Genomic DNA, 26,154 nt, shown 5'->3' on the forward strand with positions numbered 1-26,154 from the left:
GAGACAGAGACAGAGGCAGAGGGAGAGACAGAGACAGGGGCAGAGACAGGGGCAGAGGAAGAGACAGAGGGAGAGACAGAGGGAGAGACAGAGGGAGAGACAGAGACAGGGGCAGAGACAGGGGCAGAGGGAGAGACAGAGGGAGAGACAGGGACAGAGGGAGAGACAGGGGCAGAGGGAGAGACAGAGACAGGGGCAGAGACAGGGGCAGAGGGAGAGACAGAGACAGGGGCAGAGACAGGGGCAGAGGAAGAGACAGAGGGAGAGAGACAGAGACAGAGGCAGAGGGAGAGACAGAGGCAGAGACAGAGGGAGAGACAGAGGGAGAGACAGAGGGAGAGACAGAGACAGGGGCAGAGACAGAGGGAGAGGCAGAGACAGGGGCAGAGGGAGAGACAGAGGGAGAGACAGGGACAGAGGGAGAGACAGGGGCAGAGGGAGAGACAGAGGGAGAGACAGAGACAGGGGCAGAGACAGGGGCAGAGGGAGGGGCAGAGGGAGAGACAGAGACAGGGGCAGAGACAGGGGCAGAGGGAGAGACAGAGACAGGGGCAGAGGAAGAGACAGAGGGAGAGAGACAGAGACAGAGGGAGAGACAGAGGGAGAGACAGAGGGAGAGACAGAGGGAGAGACAGAGGGAGAGACAGAGGCAGAGGGAGAGACAGAGACAGAGAAAGGGGCAGAGACAGAGACAGGGGCAGAGACAGGGGCAGAGACAGGGGCAGAGACAGAGGCAGAGACAGAGGCAGAGACAGGGGCAGAGACAGAGGGAGAGACAGAGGGAGAGACAGGGGCAGAGGGAGAGACAGAGACAGGGGCAGAGACAGAGACAGGGGCAGAGACAGGGGCAGAGACAGGGGCAGAGACAGGGGCAGAGACAGAGGCAGAGACAGAGACAGGGGCAGAGACAGAGGGAGAGACAGGGGCAGGGGCAGAGGGAGAGACGGAGACAGGGGCAGAGGGAGAGACAGGGGCAGAGGGAGAGACAGAGGGAGAGACAGAGACAGGGGCAGAGGGAGAGACAGAGACAGGGGCAGAGGGAGAGGGAGAGAGAGGGAGAGACAGAGGGAGAGACAGGGGCAGAGGGAGAGACAGAGACAGGGGCAGAGGGAGAGACAGGGGCAGAGGGAGAGACAGAGGGAGAGACAGGCGCAGAGGGAGAGACAGAGGGAGAGACAGGGGCAGAGGGAGAGACAGAGACAGGGGCAGAGACAGGGACAGAGGCAGAGACGGGGGCAGAGACAGGGGCAGAGACAGAGACAGAGGCAGAGGCAGAGACAGAGACAGAGGCAGAGGGAGAGGCAGAGACAGGGGCAGAGGGAGAGACAGAGGGAGAGACAGGGACAGAGGGAGAGACAGGGGCAGAGGGAGAGACAGAGGGAGAGACAGAGACAGGGGCAGAGACAGGGGCAGAGACAGGGGCAGAGGGAGAGACAGAGACAGGGGCAGAGACAGGGGCAGAGGGAGAGACAGAGACAGGGGCAGAGGAAGAGACAGAGGGAGAGAGACAGAGACAGAGGGAGAGACAGAGGGAGAGACAGAGGGAGAGACAGGGGCAGAGGGAGAGACAGAGGCAGAGGGAGAGACAGAGAAAGGGGCAGAGACAGAGACAGGGGCAGAGACAGGGGCAGAGACAGGGGCAGAGACAGAGGCAGAGACAGAGGCAGAGACAGGGGCAGAGACAGGGGCAGAGACAGAGGGAGAGACAGAGGGAGAGACAGAGGGAGAGACAGGGGCAGAGGGAGAGACAGAGACAGGGCAGAGACAGAGACAGGGGCAGAGACAGAGACAGGGGCAGAGACAGAGGCAGAGGCAGAGACAGAGACAGGGGCAGAGACAGAGGGAGAGACAGGGGCAGGGGCAGAGGGAGAGACGGAGACAGGGGCAGAGGGAGAGACAGGGGCAGAGGGAGAGACAGAGGGAGAGACAGAGACAGGGGCAGAGGGAGAGACAGAGACAGGGGCAGAGGGAGAGGGAGAGAGAGGGAGAGACAGAGGGAGAGACAGGGGAAGAGGGAGAGACAGAGACAGGGGCAGAGAGAGAGACAGGGGCAGAGGGAGAGACAGGCGCAGAGGGAGAGACAGAGGGAGAGACAGAGGGAGAGACAGGGGCAGAGGGAGAGACAGAGACAGGGGCAGAGACAGGGACAGAGGCAGAGACGGGGGCAGAGACAGGGGCAGAGACAGAGACAGAGGCAGAGGCAGAGACAGAGGCAGAGACAGAGGCAGAGACAGAGGCAGAGGGAGAGTCCTCTCCCTTTCCTTCTGGGATGCAGTTAAAATTCTCACCGATTGTGATCTTTCCTTCGATCTTCTCCAGTACAAATCGTGCCTGATTGGACAGTTTGGAAGCCTCCGCCCCCAGGCTCCCCACTAACCAATCCTTCCTCAGCTTGTAGTAGTGCAACCGCAGCTCAAAGAACTCCTTGAGAATGTCCTGGACCGAGTCATACCTCTTCAGACAGCCCATGTGGTCAAACAACACCTGAGGGGAGAACAACTACTTTAGATAGTTCTCCTTTCCAAAACAGGTTAAAAACCATGAAACACCTCAAAATGTTTTTCCCTTTTTAGATGATAGACTCATTCCAAAGAATCCCATCCTCCAGACAGATGTGATTCCTATAATAGGAGTGCTCTGTATATACACAAAACAGAGCACTTCATCCAAAGAGGTGTGTATAATGAATAAACAGTGGGAGTCAATACAGCTATAAGTTCAACTCAAATACAGGGTCGTATTCATTAGGGAAACTGTTTTGCTACGGATAATGAAACCCAGGCATTTATTATTGAACAAGCTCAGGTAGTTTCTCCCTGTTTAAGTCCGTTTTCTTCTGTTTGGTGCCTAGTGAATAGAACCCAGATTTGGGGAGTGGTACTAACCATGGAGTTGCAGGTGAGGCTGGACTGTAGCTTGAAGACTTTGTGTAGTCCAGCAGCCTCTGCCTGGGCCAGCTTCTCCTCTGACATGCGAACTACAAACTTGACAGTTTGGTCCGTGTGGTACTCCTTATAGTCATTAATCAGAGCTGGAGTCTTCTCTGTCCCCTGGAGCATGGGCTCTAGTACCGACTCCTTGTAGGCCTTGAGGGAGAGAGAGGAGAGAGGGAGGGGAGGGAGAGAGAGGAGAGAGGGAGGGGAGGGAGAGAGAGAGGAGAGAGGGAAAGAGAGAGGAGAGAGGGAGGGGAGGGAGGGAGAGGAGAGAGGGAGAGGGGGAGGAGAGAGAGAGAGAGAGGGAGGAGAGAGAGAAAGAGGAGCAGGAGGAGAGAGAACAGAGTCCATTACAAGAACTAACAAACAACATCACAGCATAGAAACAAAGGTTCAACATCTCCTTCACTCATTCCGTCAAAGCAGCTAGATGAACAGATGTGCTGGACAGGTAGACTAAGGACAGGATATAGGTGTGATATAACATGTCCTTAGTGTACCTATGTCCAGGTGTGATATAACCTGTCCTTAGTGTACCTGTGTCCAGGTGTGATATAACCTGTCCTTAGTGTACCTGTGTCCAGGTGTGATATAACCTGTCCTTAGTGTACCTATGTCCAGGTGTGATATAACATGTCCTTAGTGTACCTGTGTCCAGGTGTGATATAACCTGTCCTTAGCAATAGTGTACCTGTGTCCAGGTGTGATATATCCTGTCCTTAGTGTACCTGTGTCCAGGTGTGATATATCCTGTCCTTAGTGTACCTGTGTCCAGGTGTGATATATCCTGTCCTTAGTGTACCTATGTCCAGGTGTGATATATCCTGTCCTTAGTGTACCTGTGTCCAGGTGTGATATATCCTGTCCTTAGTGTACCTATGTCCAGGTGTGATATAACCTGTCCTTAGCAATAGTGTACCTGTGTCCAGGTGTGATATATCCTGTCCTTAGTGTACCTATGTCCAGGTGTGATATATCCTGTCCTTAGTGTACCTGTGTCCAGGTGTGATATAACCTGTCCTTAGCAATAGTGTACCTGTATCCAGGTGTGATATATCCTGTCCTTAGTGTACCTGTGTCCAGGTGTGATATATCCTGTCCTTAGTGTACCTGTGTCCAGGTGTGATATATCCTGTCCTTAGTGTACCTGTGTCCAGGTGTGATATATCCTGTCCTTAGCAATAGTGTACCTGTGTCCAGGTGTGATATATCCTGTCCTTAGTGTACCTATGTCCAGGTGTGATATATCCTGTCCTTAGTGTACCTGTGTCCAGGTGTGATATATCCTGTCCTTAGTGTACCTATGTCCAGGTGTGATATATCCTGTCCTTAGTGTACCTGTGTCCAGGTGTGATATATCCTGTCCTTAGTGTACCTATGTCCAGGTGTGATATATCCTGTCCTTAGTGTACCTGTGTCCAGGTGTGATATATCATGTCCTTAGTGTACCTATGTCCAGGTGTGATATATCCTGTCCTTAGTGTACCTGTGTCCAGGTGTGATATATCCTGTCCTTAGTGTACCTGTGTCCAGGTGTGATATATCATGTCCTTAGTGTACCTATGTCCAGGTGTGATATATCCTGTCCTTAGTGTACCTGTGTCCAGGTGTGATATATCATGTCCTTAGTGTACCTGTGTCCAGGTGTGATATATCCTGTCCTTAGCAATAGTGTACCTGTGTCCAGGTGTGATATATCCTGTCCTTAGCAATAGTGTACCTGTGTCCAGGTGTGATATATCCTGTCCTTAGTGTACCTGTGTCCAGGTGTGATATATCCTGTCCTTAGCAATAGTGTACCTATGTCCAGGTGTGATATATCCTGTCCTTAGCAATAGTGTACCTATGTCCAGGTGTGATATATCCTGTCCTTAGTGTACCTGTGTCCAGGTGTGATATATCCTGTCCTTAGTGTACCTGTGTCCAGGTGTGATATATCATGTCCTTAGTGTACACCTGTGTCCAGGTGTGATATATCCTGTCCTTAGCAATAGTGTACCTGTGTCCAGGTGTGATATATCCTGTCCTTGGTGTACCTATGTCCAGGTGTGATATATCCTGTCCTTAGTGTACCTATGTCCAGGTGTGATATATCCTGTCCTTAGCAATAGTGTACCTGTGTCCAGGTGTGATATATCCTGTCCTTAGTGTACCTATGTCCAGGTGTGATATATCCTGTCCTTAGCAATAGTGTACCTGTGTCCAGGTGTGATATATCCTGTCCTTAGTGTACCTGTGTCCAGGTGTGATATATCCTGTCCTTAGCAATAGTGTACCTGTGTCCAGGTGTGATATATCCTGTCCTTAGTGTACCTGTGTCCAGGTGTGATATATCCTGTCCTTAGTGTACCTGTGTCCAGGTGTGATATATCCTGTCCTTAGCAATAGTGTACCTGTGTCCAGGTGTGATATATCCTGTCCTTAGCAATAGTGTACCTGTGTCCAGGTGTGATATATCCTGTCCTTAGTGTACCTGTGTCCAGGTGTGATATATCCTGTCCTTAGTGTACCTGTGTCCAGGTGTGATATATCCTGTCCTTAGTGTACCTGTGTCCAGGTGTGATATATCCTGTCCTTAGTGTACCTATGTCCAGGTGTGATATATCCTGTCCTTGGTGTACCTGTGTCCAGGTGTGATATATCCTGTCCTTAGTGTACCTATGTCCAGGTGTGATATATCATGTCCTTAGTGTACCTGTGTCCAGGTGTGATATATCATGTCCTTAGTGTACCTGTGTCCAGGTGTGATATAACCTGTCCTTAGTGTACCTGTGTCCAGGTGTGATATATCCTGTCCTTAGTGTACCTATGTCCAGGTGTGATATATCCTGTCCTTAGTGTACCTATGTCCAGGTGTGATATATCCTGTCCTTAGTGTACCTATGTCCAGGTGTGATATATCCTGTCCTTAGTGTACCTGTGTCCAGGTGTGATATATCCTGTCCTTAGCAATAGTGTACCTGTGTCCAGGTGTGATATATCCTGTCCTTAGTGTACCTGTGTCCAGGTGTGATATATCCTGTCCTTAGCAATAGTGTACCTGTGTCCAGGTGTGATATATCCTGTCCTTAGTGTACACCTGTGTCCAGGTGTGATATATCCTGTCCTTAGCAATAGTGTACCTATGTCCAGGTGTGATATATCCTGTCCTTAGTGTACCTATGTCCAGGTGTGATATATCCTGTCCTTAGTGTACCTGTGTCCAGGTGTGATATATCCTGTCCTTAGCAATAGTGTACCTGTGTCCAGGTGTGATATATCCTGTCCTTAGTGTACCTGTGTCCAGGTGTGATATATCCTGTCCTTAGCAATAGTGTACCTATGTCCAGGTGTGATATATCCTGTCCTTAGTGTACCTGTGTCCAGGTGTGATATATACTGTCCTTAGTGTACCTGTGTCCAGGTGTGATATATCCTGTCCATAGCAATAGTGTACCTGTGTCCAGGTGTGATATATCCTGTCCTTAGTGTACCTGTGTCCAGGTGTGATATATCCTGTCCTTAGCAATAGTGTACCTATGTCCAGGTGTGATATATCCTGTCCTTAGTGTACCTGTGTCCAGGTGTGATATATCCTGTCCTTAGCAATAGTGTACCTGTGTCCAGGTGTGATATATCCTGTCCTTAGTGTACCTATGTCCAGGTGTGATATATCCTGTCCTTAGTGTACCTATGTCCAGGTGTGATATATCCTGTCCTTAGTGTACCTGTGTCCAGGTGTGATATATCCTGTCCTTAGTGTACCTATGTCCAGGTGTGATATATCCTGTCCTTAGTGTACCTATGTCCAGGTGTGATATATCCTGTCCTTAGTGTACCTATGTCCAGGTGTGATATATCCTGTCCTTAGTGTACCTGTGTCCAGGTGTGATATATCCTGTCCTTAGCAATAGTGTACCTGTGTCCAGGTGTGATATATCCTGTCCTTAGCAATAGTGTACCTGTGTCCAGGTGTGATATATCCTGTCCTTAGTGTACCTGTGTCCAGGTGTGATATATCCTGTCCTTAGCAATAGTGTACCTATGTCCAGGTGTGATATATCCTGTCCTTAGCAATAGTGTACCTATGTCCAGGTGTGATATATCCTGTCCTTAGCAATAGTGTACCTATGTCCAGGTGTGATATATCCTGTCCTTAGCAATAGTGTACCTATGTCCAGGTGTGATATATCCTGTCCTTAGCAATAGTGTACCTATGTCCAGGTGTGATATATCCTGTCCTTAGCAATAGTGTACCTGTGTCCAGGTGTGATATATCCTGTCCTTGGTGTACCTATGTCCAGGTGTGATATATCCTGTCCTTAGCAATAGTGTACCTGTGTCCAGGTGTGATATATCCTGTCCTTAGTGTACCTGTGTCCAGGTGTGATATATCCTGTCCTTAGCAATAGTGTACCTGTGTCCAGGTGTGATATATCCTGTCCTTAGTGTACCTGTGTCCAGGTGTGATATATCCTGTCCTTAGCAATAGTGTACCTGTGTCCAGGTGTGATATATCCTGTCCTTAGCAATAGTGTACCTGTGTCCAGGTGTGATATATCCTGTCCTTAGTGTACCTGTGTCCAGGTGTGATATATCCTGTCCTTAGTGTACCTGTGTCCAGGTGTGATATATCCTGTCCTTAGTGTACCTATGTCCAGGTGTGATATATCCTGTCCTTGGTGTACCTGTGTCCAGGTGTGATATATCCTGTCCTTAGTGTACCTATGTCCAGGTGTGATATATCATGTCCTTAGTGTACCTGTGTCCAGGTGTGATATATCATGTCCTTAGTGTACCTGTGTCCAGGTGTGATATAACCTGTCCTTAGTGTACCTGTGTCCAGGTGTGATATATCCTGTCCTTAGTGTACCTATGTCCAGGTGTGATATATCCTGTCCTTAGTGTACCTATGTCCAGGTGTGATATATCCTGTCCTTAGTGTACCTATGTCCAGGTGTGATATATCCTGTCCTTAGTGTACCTGTGTCCAGGTGTGATATATCCTGTCCTTAGCAATAGTGTACCTGTGTCCAGGTGTGATATATCCTGTCCTTAGTGTACCTGTGTCCAGGTGTGATATATCCTGTCCTTAGCAATAGTGTACCTGTGTCCAGGTGTGATATATCCTGTCCTTAGTGTACACCTGTGTCCAGGTGTGATATATCCTGTCCTTAGCAATAGTGTACCTATGTCCAGGTGTGATATATCCTGTCCTTAGTGTACCTATGTCCAGGTGTGATATATCCTGTCCTTAGTGTACCTGTGTCCAGGTGTGATATATCCTGTCCTTAGCAATAGTGTACCTGTGTCCAGGTGTGATATATCCTGTCCTTAGTGTACCTGTGTCCAGGTGTGATATATCCTGTCCTTAGCAATAGTGTACCTATGTCCAGGTGTGATATATCCTGTCCTTAGTGTACCTGTGTCCAGGTGTGATATATACTGTCCTTAGTGTACCTGTGTCCAGGTGTGATATATCCTGTCCATAGCAATAGTGTACCTGTGTCCAGGTGTGATATATCCTGTCCTTAGTGTACCTGTGTCCAGGTGTGATATATCCTGTCCTTAGCAATAGTGTACCTGTGTCCAGGTGTGATATATCCTGTCCTTAGTGTACCTGTGTCCAGGTGTGATATATCCTGTCCTTAGCAATAGTGTACCTATGTCCAGGTGTGATATATCCTGTCCTTAGTGTACCTGTGTCCAGGTGTGATATATACTGTCCTTAGTGTACCTGTGTCCAGGTGTGATATATCCTGTCCATAGCAATAGTGTACCTGTGTCCAGGTGTGATATATCCTGTCCTTAGTGTACCTGTGTCCAGGTGTGATATATCCTGTCCTTAGCAATAGTGTACCTATGTCCAGGTGTGATATATCCTGTCCTTAGTGTACCTGTGTCCAGGTGTGATATATCCTGTCCTTAGCAATAGTGTACCTGTGTCCAGGTGTGATATATCCTGTCCTTAGTGTACCTATGTCCAGGTGTGATATATCCTGTCCTTAGTGTACCTATGTCCAGGTGTGATATATCCTGTCCTTAGTGTACCTGTGTCCAGGTGTGATATATCCTGTCCTTAGTGTACCTATGTCCAGGTGTGATATATCCTGTCCTTAGTGTACCTATGTCCAGGTGTGATATATCCTGTCCTTAGTGTACCTATGTCCAGGTGTGATATATCCTGTCCTTAGTGTACCTGTGTCCAGGTGTGATATATCCTGTCCTTAGCAATAGTGTACCTGTGTCCAGGTGTGATATATCCTGTCCTTAGCAATAGTGTACCTGTGTCCAGGTGTGATATATCCTGTCCTTAGTGTACCTGTGTCCAGGTGTGATATATCCTGTCCTTAGCAATAGTGTACCTATGTCCAGGTGTGATATATCCTGTCCTTAGCAATAGTGTACCTATGTCCAGGTGTGATATATCCTGTCCTTAGCAATAGTGTACCTATGTCCAGGTGTGATATATCCTGTCCTTAGCAATAGTGTACCTATGTCCAGGTGTGATATATCCTGTCCTTAGCAATAGTGTACCTATGTCCAGGTGTGATATATCCTGTCCTTAGCAATAGTGTACCTGTGTCCAGGTGTGATATATCCTGTCCTTGGTGTACCTATGTCCAGGTGTGATATATCCTGTCCTTAGCAATAGTGTACCTGTGTCCAGGTGTGATATATCCTGTCCTTAGTGTACCTGTGTCCAGGTGTGATATATCCTGTCCTTAGCAATAGTGTACCTGTGTCCAGGTGTGATATATCCTGTCCTTAGTGTACCTGTGTCCAGGTGTGATATATCCTGTCCTTAGCAATAGTGTACCTGTGTCCAGGTGTGATATATCCTGTCCTTAGCAATAGTGTACCTGTGTCCAGGTGTGATATATCCTGTCCTTAGTGTACCTGTGTCCAGGTGTGATATATCCTGTCCTTAGTGTACCTGTGTCCAGGTGTGATATATCCTGTCCTTAGTGTACCTATGTCCAGGTGTGATATATCCTGTCCTTGGTGTACCTGTGTCCAGGTGTGATATATCCTGTCCTTAGTGTACCTATGTCCAGGTGTGATATATCATGTCCTTAGTGTACCTGTGTCCAGGTGTGATATATCATGTCCTTAGTGTACCTGTGTCCAGGTGTGATATAACCTGTCCTTAGTGTACCTGTGTCCAGGTGTGATATATCCTGTCCTTAGTGTACCTATGTCCAGGTGTGATATATCCTGTCCTTAGTGTACCTATGTCCAGGTGTGATATATCCTGTCCTTAGTGTACCTATGTCCAGGTGTGATATATCCTGTCCTTAGTGTACCTGTGTCCAGGTGTGATATATCCTGTCCTTAGCAATAGTGTACCTGTGTCCAGGTGTGATATATCCTGTCCTTAGTGTACCTGTGTCCAGGTGTGATATATCCTGTCCTTAGCAATAGTGTACCTATGTCCAGGTGTGATATATCCTGTCCTTAGTGTACCTGTGTCCAGGTGTGATATATACTGTCCTTAGTGTACCTGTGTCCAGGTGTGATATATCCTGTCCTTAGCAATAGTGTACCTGTGTCCAGGTGTGATATATCCTGTCCTTAGTGTACCTGTGTCCAGGTGTGATATATCCTGTCCTTAGCAATAGTGTACCTATGTCCAGGTGTGATATATCCTGTCCTTAGTGTACCTGTGTCCAGGTGTGATATATCCTGTCCTTAGCAATAGTGTACCTGTGTCCAGGTGTGATATATCCTGTCCTTAGTGTACCTATGTCCAGGTGTGATATATCCTGTCCTTAGTGTACCTATGTCCAGGTGTGATATATCCTGTCCTTAGTGTACCTGTGTCCAGGTGTGATATATCCTGTCCTTAGTGTACCTATGTCCAGGTGTGATATATCCTGTCCTTAGTGTACCTATGTCCAGGTGTGATATATCCTGTCCTTAGTGTACCTATGTCCAGGTGTGATATATCCTGTCCTTAGTGTACCTGTGTCCAGGTGTGATATATCCTGTCCTTAGCAATAGTGTACCTGTGTCCAGGTGTGATATATCCTGTCCTTAGTGTACCTGTGTCCAGGTGTGATATATCCTGTCCTTAGTGTACCTGTGTCCAGGTGTGATATATCCTGTCCTTAGCAATAGTGTACCTGTGTCCAGGTGTGATATATCCTGTCCTTAGTGTACCTGTGTCCAGGTGTGATATATCCTGTCCTTAGTGTACCTGTGTCCAGGTGTGATATATCCTGTCCTTAGTGTACCTATGTCCAGGTGTGATATATCCTGTCCTTAGCTATAGTGTACCTGTGTCCAGGTGTGATATATCCTGTCCTTAGTGTACCTGTGTCCAGGTGTGATATATCCTGTCCTTAGCAATAGTGTACCTGTGTCCAGGTGTGATATATCCTGTCCTTAGTGTACCTATGTCCAGGTGTGATATATCATGTCCTTAGTGTACCTGTGTTCAGGTGTGATATATCCTGTCCTTAGTGTACCTGTGTCCAGGTGTGATATATCCTGTCCTTAGTGTACCTGTGTCCAGGTGTGATATATCCTGTCCTTAGTGTACCTATGTCCAGGTGTGATATATCATGTCCTTAGTGTACCTATGTCCAGGTGTGATATATCCTGTCCTTAGTGTACCTGTGTCCAGGTGTGATATATCCTGTCCTTAGTGTACCTATGTCCAGGTGTGATATATCCTGTCCTTAGTGTACCTATGTCCAGGTGTGATATATCCTGTCCTTAGTGTACCTATGTCCAGGTGTGATATATCCTGTCCTTAGTGTACCTGTGTCCAGGTGTGATATATCCTGTCCTTAGTGTACCTATGTCCAGGTGTGATATATCCTGTCCTTAGTGTACCTATGTCCAGGTGTGATATATCCTGTCCTTAGCAATAGTGTACCTGTGTCCAGGTGCGAACGGGCAGCTCAGTGATCTCAATGGTGTTCTTGTCCAGGACAGAGATCTCTCCACTGACCATGTACTGGTTCTGACCCAACTCATGAATCACGCCTTTAAAGTTCTTATAGCTGGGCAGCTGGGAAAGGAGAGACGTAGGAATATTTAGTCAGCCGTCATTATGTTAGCTGACTTACTTATAACATGATTAACACAAATCTGGATTTTTGTTCCCAGCAGTGGACTCCAGCCTGCTGAACTTCTGGATGACCGCAGACACAGAAAGTTGGTGGTTTATCCAGTTCTATCAAAAAATGTTTTAAAATCCCAAATGACAATTGACTTAGCTAAAGGTTTTAATGTATAATGGTATCAATCTACAAAAATATTAATCGGAGTTGATATGCTTTAAGCAATAAAATCCTAAAACCAAATGGACAATAGCGCTGCTTGTGGGTCCACAACAAATCCCCCCTGGGACAATAAAGTTGATCTTATGTAATGAAATAGGTTTGAACGTTGTAAATGTTCACCATGGGCAGAGGGTCCTGCATGTTGAGCATGCGGTACAGGTTGTTGACTATCTCTCTGTGGTCGTAGTTGGGGATCTTGCAGGCCCAGCCCGTCCCGATGCCCTCGGCCCCGTTCACCAGCACCAAAGGGAGGATGGGGATGTACCACTCTGGCTCCACCTTCTGGTTGTCATCATTCAGGAACTTCAGCAGGCTGGAGTCCACCGCTGGGAACAACATCTTGGCCAGAGGACTGAGAAAGTGACATTACTTCATAATAAATACATTTTTAAAGCATTTTTTTGTTAGTTGTAATAGTTTTAATGTCTTTTATGAAAGGTGATGTATAAACAAAGTTTACCTGAAATACATCATTAACCTTTTTTCTTTTTAATCAAGCAGGTATGACTGCAATTCAGGATGACACAATGGCCCATACAAATCATACAACAAGTAGACCAATCAAATAGCTAGCACAATTCTGTTTTGACCCTGGGGGGCATTACCTGAGCATGGTGAAGATGTAACGGGGGCTGGCAGCATCCTTGCCCCCGTTGATGCGGGTACCAAACTGACCCAGCGGCTGCAGGATGTTCACGTTGTTGCTGCCCACAAAGTTCTGGGCCAAGTTCACAATCGTCATCAACAGGGATTGCTGATCACACACATACAGAGGCACACGTGTCAAAACAGTGTTGTTGTGGGAAACAAAGTCTCTTCAAACAGTATTACAACATACATTTTCCCTGACACCTAAAAGTACTTGTTACATTTAGAATTTTCAGCAGGAGAGGAAAAGGGTCCAATTCACACAATTATCAAGAGAAAATCCCTCGTCATCCCTACTTCCTCCAATTATTAATGTCTGACTGTTGGAGCGTGCCCATGGCTTTCCGTAAATAAAATAAAAAACAAGAAAATGGTGCCATCTGGTTTAATATAAGGAATTTGAAATCATTTGTACTTTAAATTTAAAAAAATAAAAAGTATATTTTTAGCAATTATATTTACTTTTGATACTTAAGTATATGTCAAACCAAATACTTTAAAATGTTTACTCAAGTAGTATTTTACTGGGTCACTCACTTTTACTTCAGTCATTTTCTATTAATGTATCTTTACTTCAAGTATGACAATTGGGCGACTTTTCCACCACTGTATTTCCTATATCTCAGTAAGTATATTTCCTATAGCTCAGAAAGTATATTTCCTATAGCTCAGTAAGTATATTTCCTATAGCTCAGTAAGTATATTTCCTATAGCTCAGTAAGAATATTTCCTATATCTGAGTAAGTATATTTCATAATGCTCAGTAAGTATATTTCATAATGCTCAGTAAGTATATTTCCTATATCGCAGTAAGAATATTTCCTATATCTCAGTAAGAATATTTCCTATAGCTCAGTAAGTATATTTCCTAATGCTCAGTAAGTATATTTCATATAGGTCAGTAAGTATATTTCCTAATGCTCAGTGAGAATATTTCCTATATCTCAGTAAGAATATTTCCTAATGCTCAGTAAGTATATTTCCTAATGCTCAGTAAGTATATTTCCTAATGCTCAGTAAGTATATTTCCTAATGCTCAGTAAGTATATTTCATATAGCTCAGTAAGTATATTTCCTAATGCTCAGTAAGTATATTTCATATAGGTCAGTAAGTATATTTCCTAATGCTCAGTAAGTATATTTCATATAGGTCAGTAAGTATATTTCCTAATGCTCAGTAAGTATATTTCCTAATGCTCAGTAAGTATATTTCATATAGGTCAGTAAGTATATTTCCTAATGCTCAGTAAGTATATTTCCTATAGGTCAGTAAGAATATTTCCTATAGCTCAGTAAGAATATTTCCTATATCTGAGTAAGTATATTTCATAATGCTCAGTAAGTATATTTCATAATGCTCAGTAAGTATATTTCATAATGCTCAGTAAGTATATTTTCTATAGGTCAGTAAGAATATTTCCTATAGCTCAGTAAGAATATTTCCTATATCTGAGTAAGTATATTTCATAATGCTCAGTAAGTATATTTCATAATGCTCAGTAAGTATATTTCCTATATCTCAGTGAGAATATTTCCTATATCTCAGTAAGAATATTTCCTAATGCTCAGTAAGTATATTTCCTAATGCTCAGTAAGTATATTTCATATAGCTCAGTAAGTATATTTCCTAATGCTCAGTAAGTATATTTCATATAGGTCAGTAAGTATATTTCCTAATGCTCAGTAAGTATATTTCATATAGGTCAGTAAGTATATTTCCTAATGCTCAGTAAGTATATTTCCTAATGCTCAGTAAGTATATTTCATATAGGTCAGTAAGTATATTTCCTAATGCTCAGTAAGTATATTTCCTATAGGTCAGTAAGAATATTTCCTATAGCTCAGTAAGAATATTTCCTATATCTGAGTAAGTATATTTCATAATGCTCAGTAAGTATATTTCATAATGCTCAGTAAGTATATTTCATAATGCTCAGTAAGTATATTTTCTATAGGTCAGTAAGAATATTTCCTATAGCTCAGTAAGAATATTTCCTATATCTGAGTAAGTATATTTCATAATGCTCAGTAAGTATATTTCATAATGCTCAGTAAGTATATTTCCTATATCTCAGTGAGAATATTTCCTATATCTCAGTAAGAATATTTCCTAATGCTCAGTAAGTATATTTCCTAATGCTCAGTAAGTATATTTCATATAGCTCAGTAAGTATATTTCCTAATGCTCAGTAAGTATATTTCATATAGGTCAGTAAGTATATTTCCTAATGCTCAGTAAGTATATTTCATATAGGTCAGTAAGTATATTTCCTAATGCTCAGTAAGTATATTTCCTAATGCTCAGTAAGTATATTTCATATAGGTCAGTAAGTATATTTCCTAATGCTCAGTAAGTATATTTCATATAGGTCAGTAAGTATATTTCCTAATGCTCAGTAAGTATATTTCATATAGGTCAGTAAGTATATTTCCTAATGCTCAGTAAGTATATTTCCTAATGCTCAGTAAGTATATTTCATATAGGTCAGTAAGTATATTTCCTAATGCTCAGTAAGTATATTTCATAATGCTCAGTAAGTATATTTCATAATGCTCAGTAAGTATATTTCATAATGCTCAGTAAGTATATTTCCTATATCGCAGTAAGAATATTTCCTATAGCTCAGTAAGAATATTTCCTATAGCTCAGTGAGAATATTTCCTATAGCTCAGTGAGAATATTTCCTATAGCTCAGTAAGTATATTTCCTATATCTCAGTAAGTATATTTCCTATATCTCAGTAAGTATATTTCCTATATCTCAGTAAGAATATTTCCTATAGCTCAGTAAGTATATTTCCTAATGCTCAGTAAGTATATTTCCTAATGCTCAGTAAGTATATTTCCTAATGCTCAGTAAGTATATTTCCTAATGCTCAGTAAGTATATTTCATATAGGTCAGTAAGTATATTCCTAATGCTCAGTAAGTATATTTCCTAATGCTCAGTAAGTATATTTCATATAGGTCAGTAAGTATATTTCCTAATGCTCAGTAAGTATATTTCATATAGGTCAGTAAGTATATTTCCTAATGCTCAGTAAGTATATTTCATATAGGTCAGTAAGTATATTTCCTAATGCTCAGTAAGTATATTTCCTAATGCTCAGTAAGTATATTTCCTAATGCTCAGTAAGTATATTTCATATAGGTCAGTAAGTATATTTCCTAATGCTCAGTAAGTATATTTCATATAGGTCAGTAAGTATATTTCCTAATGCTCAGTAAGTATATTTCATATAGGTCAGTAAGTATATTTCCTAATGCTCAGTAAGTATATTTCCTAATGCTCAGTAAGTATATTTCATATAGGTCAGTAAGTATATTTCCTAATGCTCAGTAAGTATATTTCATAATGCTCAGTAAGTATATTTCATAATGCTCAGTAAGTATATTTCATAATGCTCAGTAAGTATATTTCCTATATCGCAGTAAGAATATTTCCTATAGCTCAGTAAGAATATTTCCTATAGCTCAGTGAGAATATTTCCTATAGCTCAGTGAGAATATTTCCTATAGCTCAGTAAGTATATTTCCTATATCTCAGTAAGTATATTTCCTATATCTCAGTAAGTATATTTCCTATATCTCAGTAAGAATATTTCCTATAGCTCAGTAAGTATATTTCCTAATGCTCAGTAAGTATATTTCCTAATGCTCAGTAAGTATATTTCCTAATGCTCAGTAAGTATATTTCCTAATGCTCAGTAAGTATATTTCATATAGGTCAGTAAGTATATTCCTAATGCTCAGTAAGTATATTTCATATAGGTCAGTAAGTATATTTCCTAATGCTCAGTAAGTATATTTCATATAGGTCAGTAAGTATATTTCCTAATGCTCAGTAAGTATATTTCCTAATGCTCAGTAAGTATATTTCATATAGGTCAGTAAGTATATTTCCTAATGCTCAGTAAGTATATTTCATATAGGTCAGTAAGTATATTTCCTAATGCTCAGTAAGTATATTTCCTAATGCTCAGTAAGTATATTTCATATAGGTCAGTAAGTATATTTCCTAATGCTCAGTAAGTATATTTCATAATGCTCAGTAAGTATATTTCATAATGCTCAGTAAGTATATTTCATAATGCTCAGTAAGTATATTTCCTATATCGCAGTAAGAATATTTCCTATAGCTCAGTAAGAATATTTCCTATAGCTCAGTGAGAATATTTCCTATAGCTCAGTGAGAATATTTCCTATAGCTCAGTAAGTATATTTCCTATATCTCAGTAAGTATATTTCCTATATCTCAGTAAGTATATTTCCTATATCTCAGTAAGAATATTTCCTATAGCTCAGTAAGTATATTTCCTAATGCTCAGTAAGTATATTTCCTAATGCTCAGTAAGTATATTTCCTAATGCTCAGTAAGTATATTTCCTAATGCTCAGTAAGTATATTTCATATAGGTCAGTAAGTATATTTCCTAATGCTCAGTAAGTATATTTCATATAGGTCAGTAAGTATATTTCCTAATGCTCAGTAAGTATATTTCATATAGGTCAGTAAGTATATTTCCTAATGCTCAGTAAGTATATTTCCTAATGCTCAGTAAGTATATTTCATATAGGTCAGTAAGTATATTTCCTAATGCTCAGTAAGTATATTTCATATAGGTCAGTAAGTATATTTCCTAATGCTCAGTAAGTATATTTCCTAATGCTCAGTAAGTATATTTCATATAGGTCAGTAAGTATATTTCCTAATGCTCAGTAAGTATATTTCCTAATGCTCAGTAAGTATATTTCCTAACGCTCAGTAAGTATATTTCCTAACGCTCAGTAAGTATATTTCCTAACGCTCAGTAAGTATATTTCCTAATGCTCAGTAAGTATATTTCATATAGCTCAGTAAGTATATTTCATATAGGTCAGTAAGTATATTTCCTAATGCTCAGTAAGTATATTTCCTAATGCTCAGTAAGTATATTTCATATAGCTCAGTAAGTATATTTCATATAGCTCAGTAAGTATATTTCATATAGCTCAGTAAGTTTATGGACCTCTCCGTGATGGTAGGCAGACATCTCTGCTACTGAACCAGCCAGCTGAGCCACCTTCACCTCCCTCTTATCATTCCTCTTCATACAGGTGAACAGCACTTTCCTCTGGCCTGGCTTCAGTCCTGCACACATACACATGACATCATCAAAAGGGGACCACACCACACACACATCTCTTCAAAAGGGGATCACAAGTGGACCACATGAGGAGTAGGTGTTGCAACAAACATCTAATGGGGATTGAAATAAACAAATGATTACACGTCATCAATGGGGGACCACTTCACACAAACAATGATTCAAGAGGAAGGTGAAGAACTCTGTTAAAAACAAGTTTCCAGGCTTCTCAGTTCCCTTATGAAACTTCAAAGCCATTTGACAAGAAACACAACAACAAAAGCTACTAAGACAAGAGTGTCCAGGGAGATAGTCTAGTGGATCGAAGCATACGTACCGTCCACCAAGGATGGGATGGATCTCTCGTTGTCGGAGTTGGAGAAGAGGATGAGTTCTTTATTGATGAAGTCATTGTAGGAGAGGTGTTTCGCCTGCGTGCCGTACAGGTATTGCTGCATGGGGACAATAAAAGGATGAAACGTAAAGTGACTTTAATCAGGGCTATGATGTTGTTATGGTCTTATTAGTGCCACAAGGGAGAGTGTTGTCTACTTTGCATCAGCGACCGACAGCAAACAGTCATTTACAAAACAGTGTTCCATGCAGGTATTGCTGTAGGATGAAATAGAAATAAACAGAATTGAAGCAGCGCTCTGATGATGTCACCGGTGTTAGACATGGTTCTGATGGGATTCACAAGGGGAAAGCAGCTGCTACTTTACATCAGTGATAGACAGTAGAGAATTTTCAGGAAATATTTCCATTTCAATGCTTAGGATATTTGGGTAACACGGGCTGTACACAAATCCTCAGAGGAGTGTGAATCTGAGCCAGCTAAAGATTCTAAACAAGCTGTGATACATCATGGTCCAAGTAACTCCCATGGTGGAGAGATCCCTCTATGAAAACACAAACATCTGAACAGTCTACATCCTCTTCCTTTAATCAAAGTCCAAAATCAAAATGTCTCTCACTGGGTGCATCTTAATAGCCTGTTGCTTCCTCTCCTTGTCTCCTTTCCTTCATCTACACTGATGTGAATGATCTGGACATTCTCTCACAGTGCAGATGGAACCTAGATGTTTCAGTGAAGCACACTTGTGTGATGAGTAACCGTTGCAGAGACCTGAAGATTAACGCAATAGGAGGTATGCAAAACTTGTTATACTGGCTGTATTTCTACCTACTTGAATGGTGAATATCTCAGATACACATGAACATGTTTATTAAGCTAAGCGGGCTAACAGTCTTCTGGCATGCAGGAGACCCAGTCGGTCACACAGTCAGTCCCACTCACCTCTGGCAGGCCGTGCATCCTCCTCTGTCTCCTGTCCTCCATGAAGTTGGTGAGCCACTCTTTCCTGTCGTCAGTCTTCTTCTTACTGAACGCCTAGAGACAGGCAGCAATGGATAGATCACTGTTCGTGTCAGTCAAACAAAATCACTGTCAGTCCTCTCTCTATTTGGCAAGGATCTCTCAAGCAGAGCACTGACAAATCACAAAGTCAAAACAAAGTCTCAGGTGTGAGTTGATAGAAGGATTGAAGAAAGCACTAAGTGTGTGCACAGCAATCCTAGCGTGAGGAATATATTTTCTAAGATGTTTTAGCCATTTCAGAAATGATTTTCTAACTTTTCTAGACATTTGTTCTGTACATTTACTGAAACCGTGTTCAGAAGACCAAGACAGGGAAAAGGAGAGAGTGGTATACATGTTAGACCCACCAGTGTGATGGCAGCATCGTCCTCTGTCCCGGCGTATCTAAACATGATCCGGTGTTTCTCCATGTCTGCAAAGTACTCCTTGGCCTCCTTGCTTGTGCTGGTACCCAAACCTGGAACACAAGCAATCAAACCCTCAAACCCTTTTCACAGTACCGTGGCAACCCAAACTGTGCTGGCTGGCTAAAATATTATTTTCCCACATTGTCCTTTCCAGCATGCTCCAGCATCTATGGTGGATGTATATTCAGGCCAGTACAGTAGAGCTTGGCTCAATTTGCCTCAGTAGTGTGAAAGAGAATAGCTTCTAACAATAATGGTTAGTTTGGAGGATTATCCACATGTGATGAACAAACCTTTGTAGTACTTTATATGCCAGGTTTTAAAGTTGACAGTCTGTTTCTTCCATTCGTCAAACTCTGGAATGCTGTAGAAAGCATGCTCCTGTTTATTCTTGTTCACCTGCAGGAAAGAGTTCAAAGCAGCATTATAACCATGCTTGCTAGTTTTAAGCCAATCTAAACGTTGTTTGTGTTTTATAACAGTTTAAAGTTAGTTGCCATAAGCTGAAATTAGAGGTCATGACTGTGTCATGTAGTCCTTGTCCTATGATGGAGGTTTCAGCCGGTGTAGATTTGCAAACACTGAAGAGTTCAAGCCAAGGGGAAGTGATAGGGAGAAAATTGGGACCGGCTGTACCAATGTATGAATCTTACTTTGACTGTATATAATGTGTGTAATAGCCCAGAACCCCTGCTATTACCTGTGTGAGTCTTACCTTAACGATGGGTGTGATGAACTCCTCCAGGAAGGTGTGTTTGAGCAGGGATGGCCAGTTGTGATGGAAGAAGTTGATGAGCAAACCCTTGATATGGGAGCCATCCTGATCCTGTCAGCAGATCATCAACACAAACACACACTATTGGTATGGATTGTTATGACCCAAGGGTGCATCCAAAAGGATAGCCTATTCCATATGTAGTGCATTACTTTTGGTGCATTACACCATACTATATAGGGAATATCATGCCATTTCAGAGTAACCTTAGAGTGTAACTTCAACAAAACAAGGCTTTGAACATGCATACTGTATGAAAGATGCTTTACGCTCATTGTTGTTACAATTATTGATGATGAAAATCCCAAGACATTGGTCAATTATAGACGTCAGTCGTTGGTGGGATTGATTAAGTGTTAGAACCTGATCGGTCATGATCATGATCTTGCCGTAGCGTAGGGATCTCAGAGACTCTGGGTCGTCGTAGCTCTTCTTGTACTGCAGACCCACGATCTTGATGATGTTGTTGATCTCTGCGTTCTCCATGATCTAGTGGGAAAGAGAAAAATGGATTGTGTCAGTGTTTCCCCTAACATAATATAGGCAGGGTGGGCCACCCTAGCTCTGGTGGAGTTTGGCTTCAGTTGATCTCAATTTCCTTTTCAGTTGATCTGAATGGTTATTGCCCCACATTGGGAAATAATTGATGTATATCCCTTCAGTAATTATCTCTTTACAAGATAACTTATTATTGTGGTGTATGTCTGATAGCTACTTGAATCATTTAGATTGTAATCACCCATACACCTCTCCCAGACCAACCTAACGGCTCTCTACTCTCTCACCTGTTTGTGTGTGGCCTCTCGTACATTCAGGATCTTTCCTCTTAGTGGGAAGACACCATAGCGATCACGCCCGATGACGCCGAGCCCGGAGACGGCCAGGGACTTGGCTGAGTCTCCCTCAGTCAGGATCAGAGTGCATTCAGACGAGTGTTTACCACCTGGGGTGAAGACAGAAGTAAAACGTGCAGTTCAGTGAGTGTTTAAACAGTGTTTAATATATATATATAAAAAATTCTAAATTGAATATCCAAAACATACAATATACTTGCAGTGAAGCCGCTCAACAACTACACCACACCAGTCATCCAACAGACTCCCATTCAGAGCGACACACAGAATCATCCAGGGTCAATGCCCTGCTCAAGGGCACGTCAACAGATCTCCCACCAGGCCAAAAAAAGACAGGGACGCAAACCCTCCAAGATCCCCCCACAGTTCCACATAGCTGTCCCTCCACCACCCGAGACCCCTCCCACAGCCCCCCTGCCCCCCAAGAACAAAGAAAAGTCAATCATAAAAAAGAAAATTCATTCCATTCCCCACCCCCCCAAATGCACCAACAACAAATAAAATTAACTTATGAGAAAAAAAAAGACAAAAGAAAACAACGCAAATAAAATAAAGACATCAAGGACAACTAAAATCATAACAGCAAGTCCAACTGTATATGTTTGAGTGCATGTCTGGCACTATTTACATGTGTGTGTGTGTGTCCGTGTGTATTTGAATGAGAGTGTGTGTATATGCATGTGTACAAACACCTGCACGGCATCAGCCTCAAAAAACACTGCCTCTCAGTGTCATTCAAACTTACTTTTTATTATGTTTTATACTTTTATATTTGCCCATCATTCTATCTCCCGCCCAGCAGCTCCACTCCCACTTGTCTCCAATTCCACAACCCAACCCTCAGCTTCCCTCAGCCCATCCCACCTATCTCTGCTGGCTACTCTCTTCGGATTTCTAAGCAACATACAACATACATACTACCCTATAAAAGATTGGGGGTCACTAAGAAATGTCCTTGTTTTTGAAAGAAAAACTTTTTTTTGTCCATTAAAATAACGTCAAATTGATCAGAAATACAGTGTAGACATTAGTAATTTACAATATTAACATTGTAGCTGAAAACGGCAGATTTTTTATGGAATATCTACAAAGGCGTACAGCGGCCCATAATCAGCAACCATCACCCCTGTGTTCAAATGGCACGTTGTGTTAGCTAATCCAAGTTTGTAATTTTAAAAGGCTAATTGATCATTAGAAAACCCTTTGCAATTATGTTAGCACAGCTGAAAACTGTTGTCCTGTTAAAGAAGCAATAAAACTAGCCTTCTTAAGACTAGTTGAGTACCTGGAGCATCAGCATTTGTGGGTTAGTTTACAGGCTCAAAATGGCCAGAAACAAAGAACTTTCTCCTGAAACTCATCAGTCTATTCTTGTTCTGAGAAATGAAGGCTATTCCATGCGAGAAATTGCCAAGAAACTGAAGATCTCGTACAACGCTATGTACTACTCCCTTCAAAGAACAGCTCAAACTGGCTCTAACCAGAATAGAAAGAGGAGTGGGAGGCCCCAGTGCACAACTGAGCAAAGAAGACAAGTACATTAGAGTGTCTAGTTTGAGAAACAGACGCCTCACAAGTCCTCAACTGGCAGCATCATTAAATAGTACCCGCAAAACACCAGTCTCAACGTCAACAGTGAAGAGGAGACTCCGAGATGCTGGCATTCTAGGCAGAGTTCCTCTGTCAAAGAAAGTTGCAATGAAAAAGCCACATCTCAGACTGGCCAATAAAAAGAAAACATTAAGATGGGCAGAATAACACAGACACTGGACAGAGGAACTCTGCCTAGAAGGCCAGCATCCCGGAGTCTCCTCTTCACTGCTGATGTCGAGACATAAATGCTATGTTTATTCCTCTGACAGTTTTGATCCTTTATATTTGGCAGAAAGAACAGTTCCCCATCTCCTCCCGCTGCCACCTGCCTCCTCCATTTCTGGGTTAATGCTGTAATAAATTGGTTGTACTCTTGGAATGAGCCGATCGTCCCATACAATTCTGATAACTCCATGAAAGACATAACTCTACCATTCCAATTGACAATATAATTTAAGAACAAAATACCCTTTTCAAACATCTTTCCAATAAATACAGTTATTTTATCAACCAGCACATTTGAGTTCAGTCATAATATTTGTTCTAGCCAGCTCTGCAATGCTTGTTTGAAAGAGAGAAAATGAGACACGGCAATCTGCACAAAGGCAAAAAGGCCATTTTTAAACTATGAGCTTTTCTTATTAATCTACTTGAGAACCATTTAGGGTTCAAGTAAAACTTTTGAATAAGTGAAGCTTTTAGAGAGAGGTTTAGTGCTTTTAAATGTAATACTCTCAACCCACCCAATTCATATTCATTATATAGATAGGCACGCTTTATTTTGTCTGGTTTAGCGTCCCAGATAAAAATGTATTTTTCTCATATGATTTGAAAAACAAAATCATCAGGAGTAGGCAGCAGAGTAAACTGAGATATGACTAACGAGTTAATCAGGGCAATTTTTCCATAAATCGACAGGTATTTACCTCTCCATGGTTGCAGGATCTTGTCTATTTTTACTTCTCTATTGAAATTCATTGTGGAGAGCTTATTTATATATTTTGTGATACGAATACCAAGTGTCTACTTCACCATCAGCCCATTTTATAGGTAAACTGCAGGGTAATGTAAAAGTTGGATTTTTTAAAGATCCAATACATAGTCATAACTAGGTTTTAGTCCAGAAGCCAGAAAAGTTAGATCTTCAATGAGACCTTGCAGGGATCTAGCTTGCGAACTTAATATAAAACTTGAGTCATCGGCACACATGGACACCTTCATTTTTAAGCCTTGGCTTTCTAATCTTATAATGTTGTTATTGGATCTCATTTTAATAGCTAGCATTTCAATGGCCATAACGAATAGATATGGTGACACCAGACATCCTTAACTCCTGTTATCAATTCAAAACTCTTGGAGAAGCAGCCGCTATCTATTTTACACCTGGGGTTGCTATACATTACTTTTACCCATTTTATAAGAGAATTACCAAAATTGAAAAAAATCCGGTCTTACTTTATCAAATTACTTTTCAAAATCCGCTATAAATACCAGGCCTGGCTTCTTAGATGTTTCATGATGTTCTATTATTTCTAGTAGTTGTCATCTATTATCTCCAATGTATCGTCCATGTAAAAAAAACTGTCTGATCAGGATGAACAATACCTGGTAAAACCCTTTTATTCTAGGTGCTATGCATTTCACTAGTATTTTTGCATCACAACATTTAAGTGTAAGGGGCCTCCATGTTTTTTTTTATAGACTGGACCTTTATATTTGCCATCTGGGTCTTGTCTTAATAATAGTGAAATCAGACCTTCCTGCCGAGTACCTGACAGACAACCATTTCTATAGGAGTAGTTAAAACAATCTAGCATTCAGTATATCAAAAAAGCTTGATATACAGTTGAAGTCAGAAGTTAACATACACCTTAGCCAAATACATTTAAACTCAGTTTTTCACAATTCCTGACATTTAATCCAAGTAAAAATGCCCTGTCTTAGGATCCCCACTTTATTTTAAGAATGTGAAATGTCAGAATAATACTAGAGAGAATTATATATTTCAGCTTTTATTTCTTTCATCACATTAGAAGTTTACATACAGTCACTTAGTATTTGATAGCATTGCCTTTAAATTGTTTAACTTGGGTCAAACATTTCAGGTAGCCTTCCACAAGCTTCCCACAATAAGTTGGGTGAATTATGGCCCATTCCTCCTGACAGAGCTGGTGTAACTGAGTCAGGTTTGTAGGCCTCCTTGCTCGCACACACTTTTTCTTTTCTGTCCACAAATTTTCTATAGGATTGAGGTCAGGGCTTTGTGATGGCCACTCCAATACCTTGACTTTGTTGTCCTTAAGCCATTTTGATACAACTTTGGAAGTATGCTTGGGGTCATTGTCCATTTGGAAGACCCATTTGCGACCAAGCTTTAACTTCCTGACTGATGTCTTGAAATGTTACTATATGTCTTGAGATGTTACTATGTTCAATATATCCACATAAATTTTCCTACCTCATGATGCCATCTATTTTGTGAAGTGCACCAGTCCCTCCTGCAGCAAAGCACCGCCACAACATGATGCTGCCACCCCCGTACTTCACGGTTGGGATGATGTTCTTCGGCTTGCAAGCCTCCCCATTTTTCCTCCAAACTTAACGAATATCATTATGGCCAAACAGTTCTATTTTTGTTTTATCAGACCAGAGGACATTTCTCCAAAAAGTACAATCTTTGACCCCATGTGCAGTTGCAAACCGTAGTCTGGCTTTTTTTAATGGTGGTTTTGGAGCAGTGGCTTCTTCCTTGCTGAGCGACCTTTCAGGTTATGTCGATATAGGACTCGTTTTACTGTGGATATAGATACTTTTGTACCGGTTTCCTCCAGCATCTTCACAAGGTCCTTTGCTGTTGTTCTGGGATTGATTTGCACTTTTCGCACCAAAGTACATTCATCTCTAGGAGACAGAACGAGTCTCCTTCCTGAGCGGTATGACGGCTGCGTGGTCCCATGGTGTTTATACTTGCGTGCTATTGTTTGTACAGATGAACGTGGTACCTTCAGGCGTTGGAAATTTCTCCCAAGGATTAACCAGACTTGTGGAGGTCTACAATTTCTTTTCTGAGGTCTTGGCTGATTTGTATTTTATTTTCCCATGATGTCAAGCAAAGAGGCACTGAGTTTGATGGTAGGCCTTGAAATACATCCACAGGCACACCTCCAATT

General features: G+C 42.1%; 1 protein-coding gene across 5 annotated transcripts in view; it reads right to left on the minus strand.

The window, feature by feature from the left end:
* The window catches only part of LOC109904415 (DNA topoisomerase 2-beta-like), a 52,054-nt gene that overhangs the window by 8,524 nt on the left and 17,376 nt on the right, over window positions 1-26,154 (minus strand). For all 5 annotated transcript variants that reach the window (XM_031788760.1, XM_031788758.1, XM_031788759.1 and 2 more), the window contains 13 exons: window positions 21,323-21,480; window positions 20,901-21,026; window positions 20,478-20,588; window positions 20,056-20,161; window positions 19,703-19,812; window positions 19,275-19,367; window positions 18,315-18,429; window positions 17,861-17,982; window positions 12,811-12,959; window positions 12,326-12,557; window positions 11,797-11,931; window positions 2,886-3,086; window positions 2,289-2,484 (listed from right to left, as the gene is read on the minus strand). In XM_031788760.1, the coding sequence (XP_031644620.1) occupies window positions 2,289-2,484; window positions 2,886-3,086; window positions 11,797-11,931; window positions 12,326-12,557; window positions 12,811-12,959; window positions 17,861-17,982; window positions 18,315-18,429; window positions 19,275-19,367; window positions 19,703-19,812; window positions 20,056-20,161; window positions 20,478-20,588; window positions 20,901-21,026; window positions 21,323-21,480 (1,854 nt within the window). The remainder of the gene's footprint in view (window positions 1-2,288; window positions 2,485-2,885; window positions 3,087-11,796; window positions 11,932-12,325; window positions 12,558-12,810; window positions 12,960-17,860; window positions 17,983-18,314; window positions 18,430-19,274; window positions 19,368-19,702; window positions 19,813-20,055; window positions 20,162-20,477; window positions 20,589-20,900; window positions 21,027-21,322; window positions 21,481-26,154) is intronic.

The sequence above is a fragment of the Oncorhynchus kisutch genome, linkage group LG14 (assembly GCF_002021735.2).
Source record: "Oncorhynchus kisutch isolate 150728-3 linkage group LG14, Okis_V2, whole genome shotgun sequence".
Taxonomy (NCBI): Eukaryota; Metazoa; Chordata; class Actinopteri; order Salmoniformes; family Salmonidae; genus Oncorhynchus; species Oncorhynchus kisutch.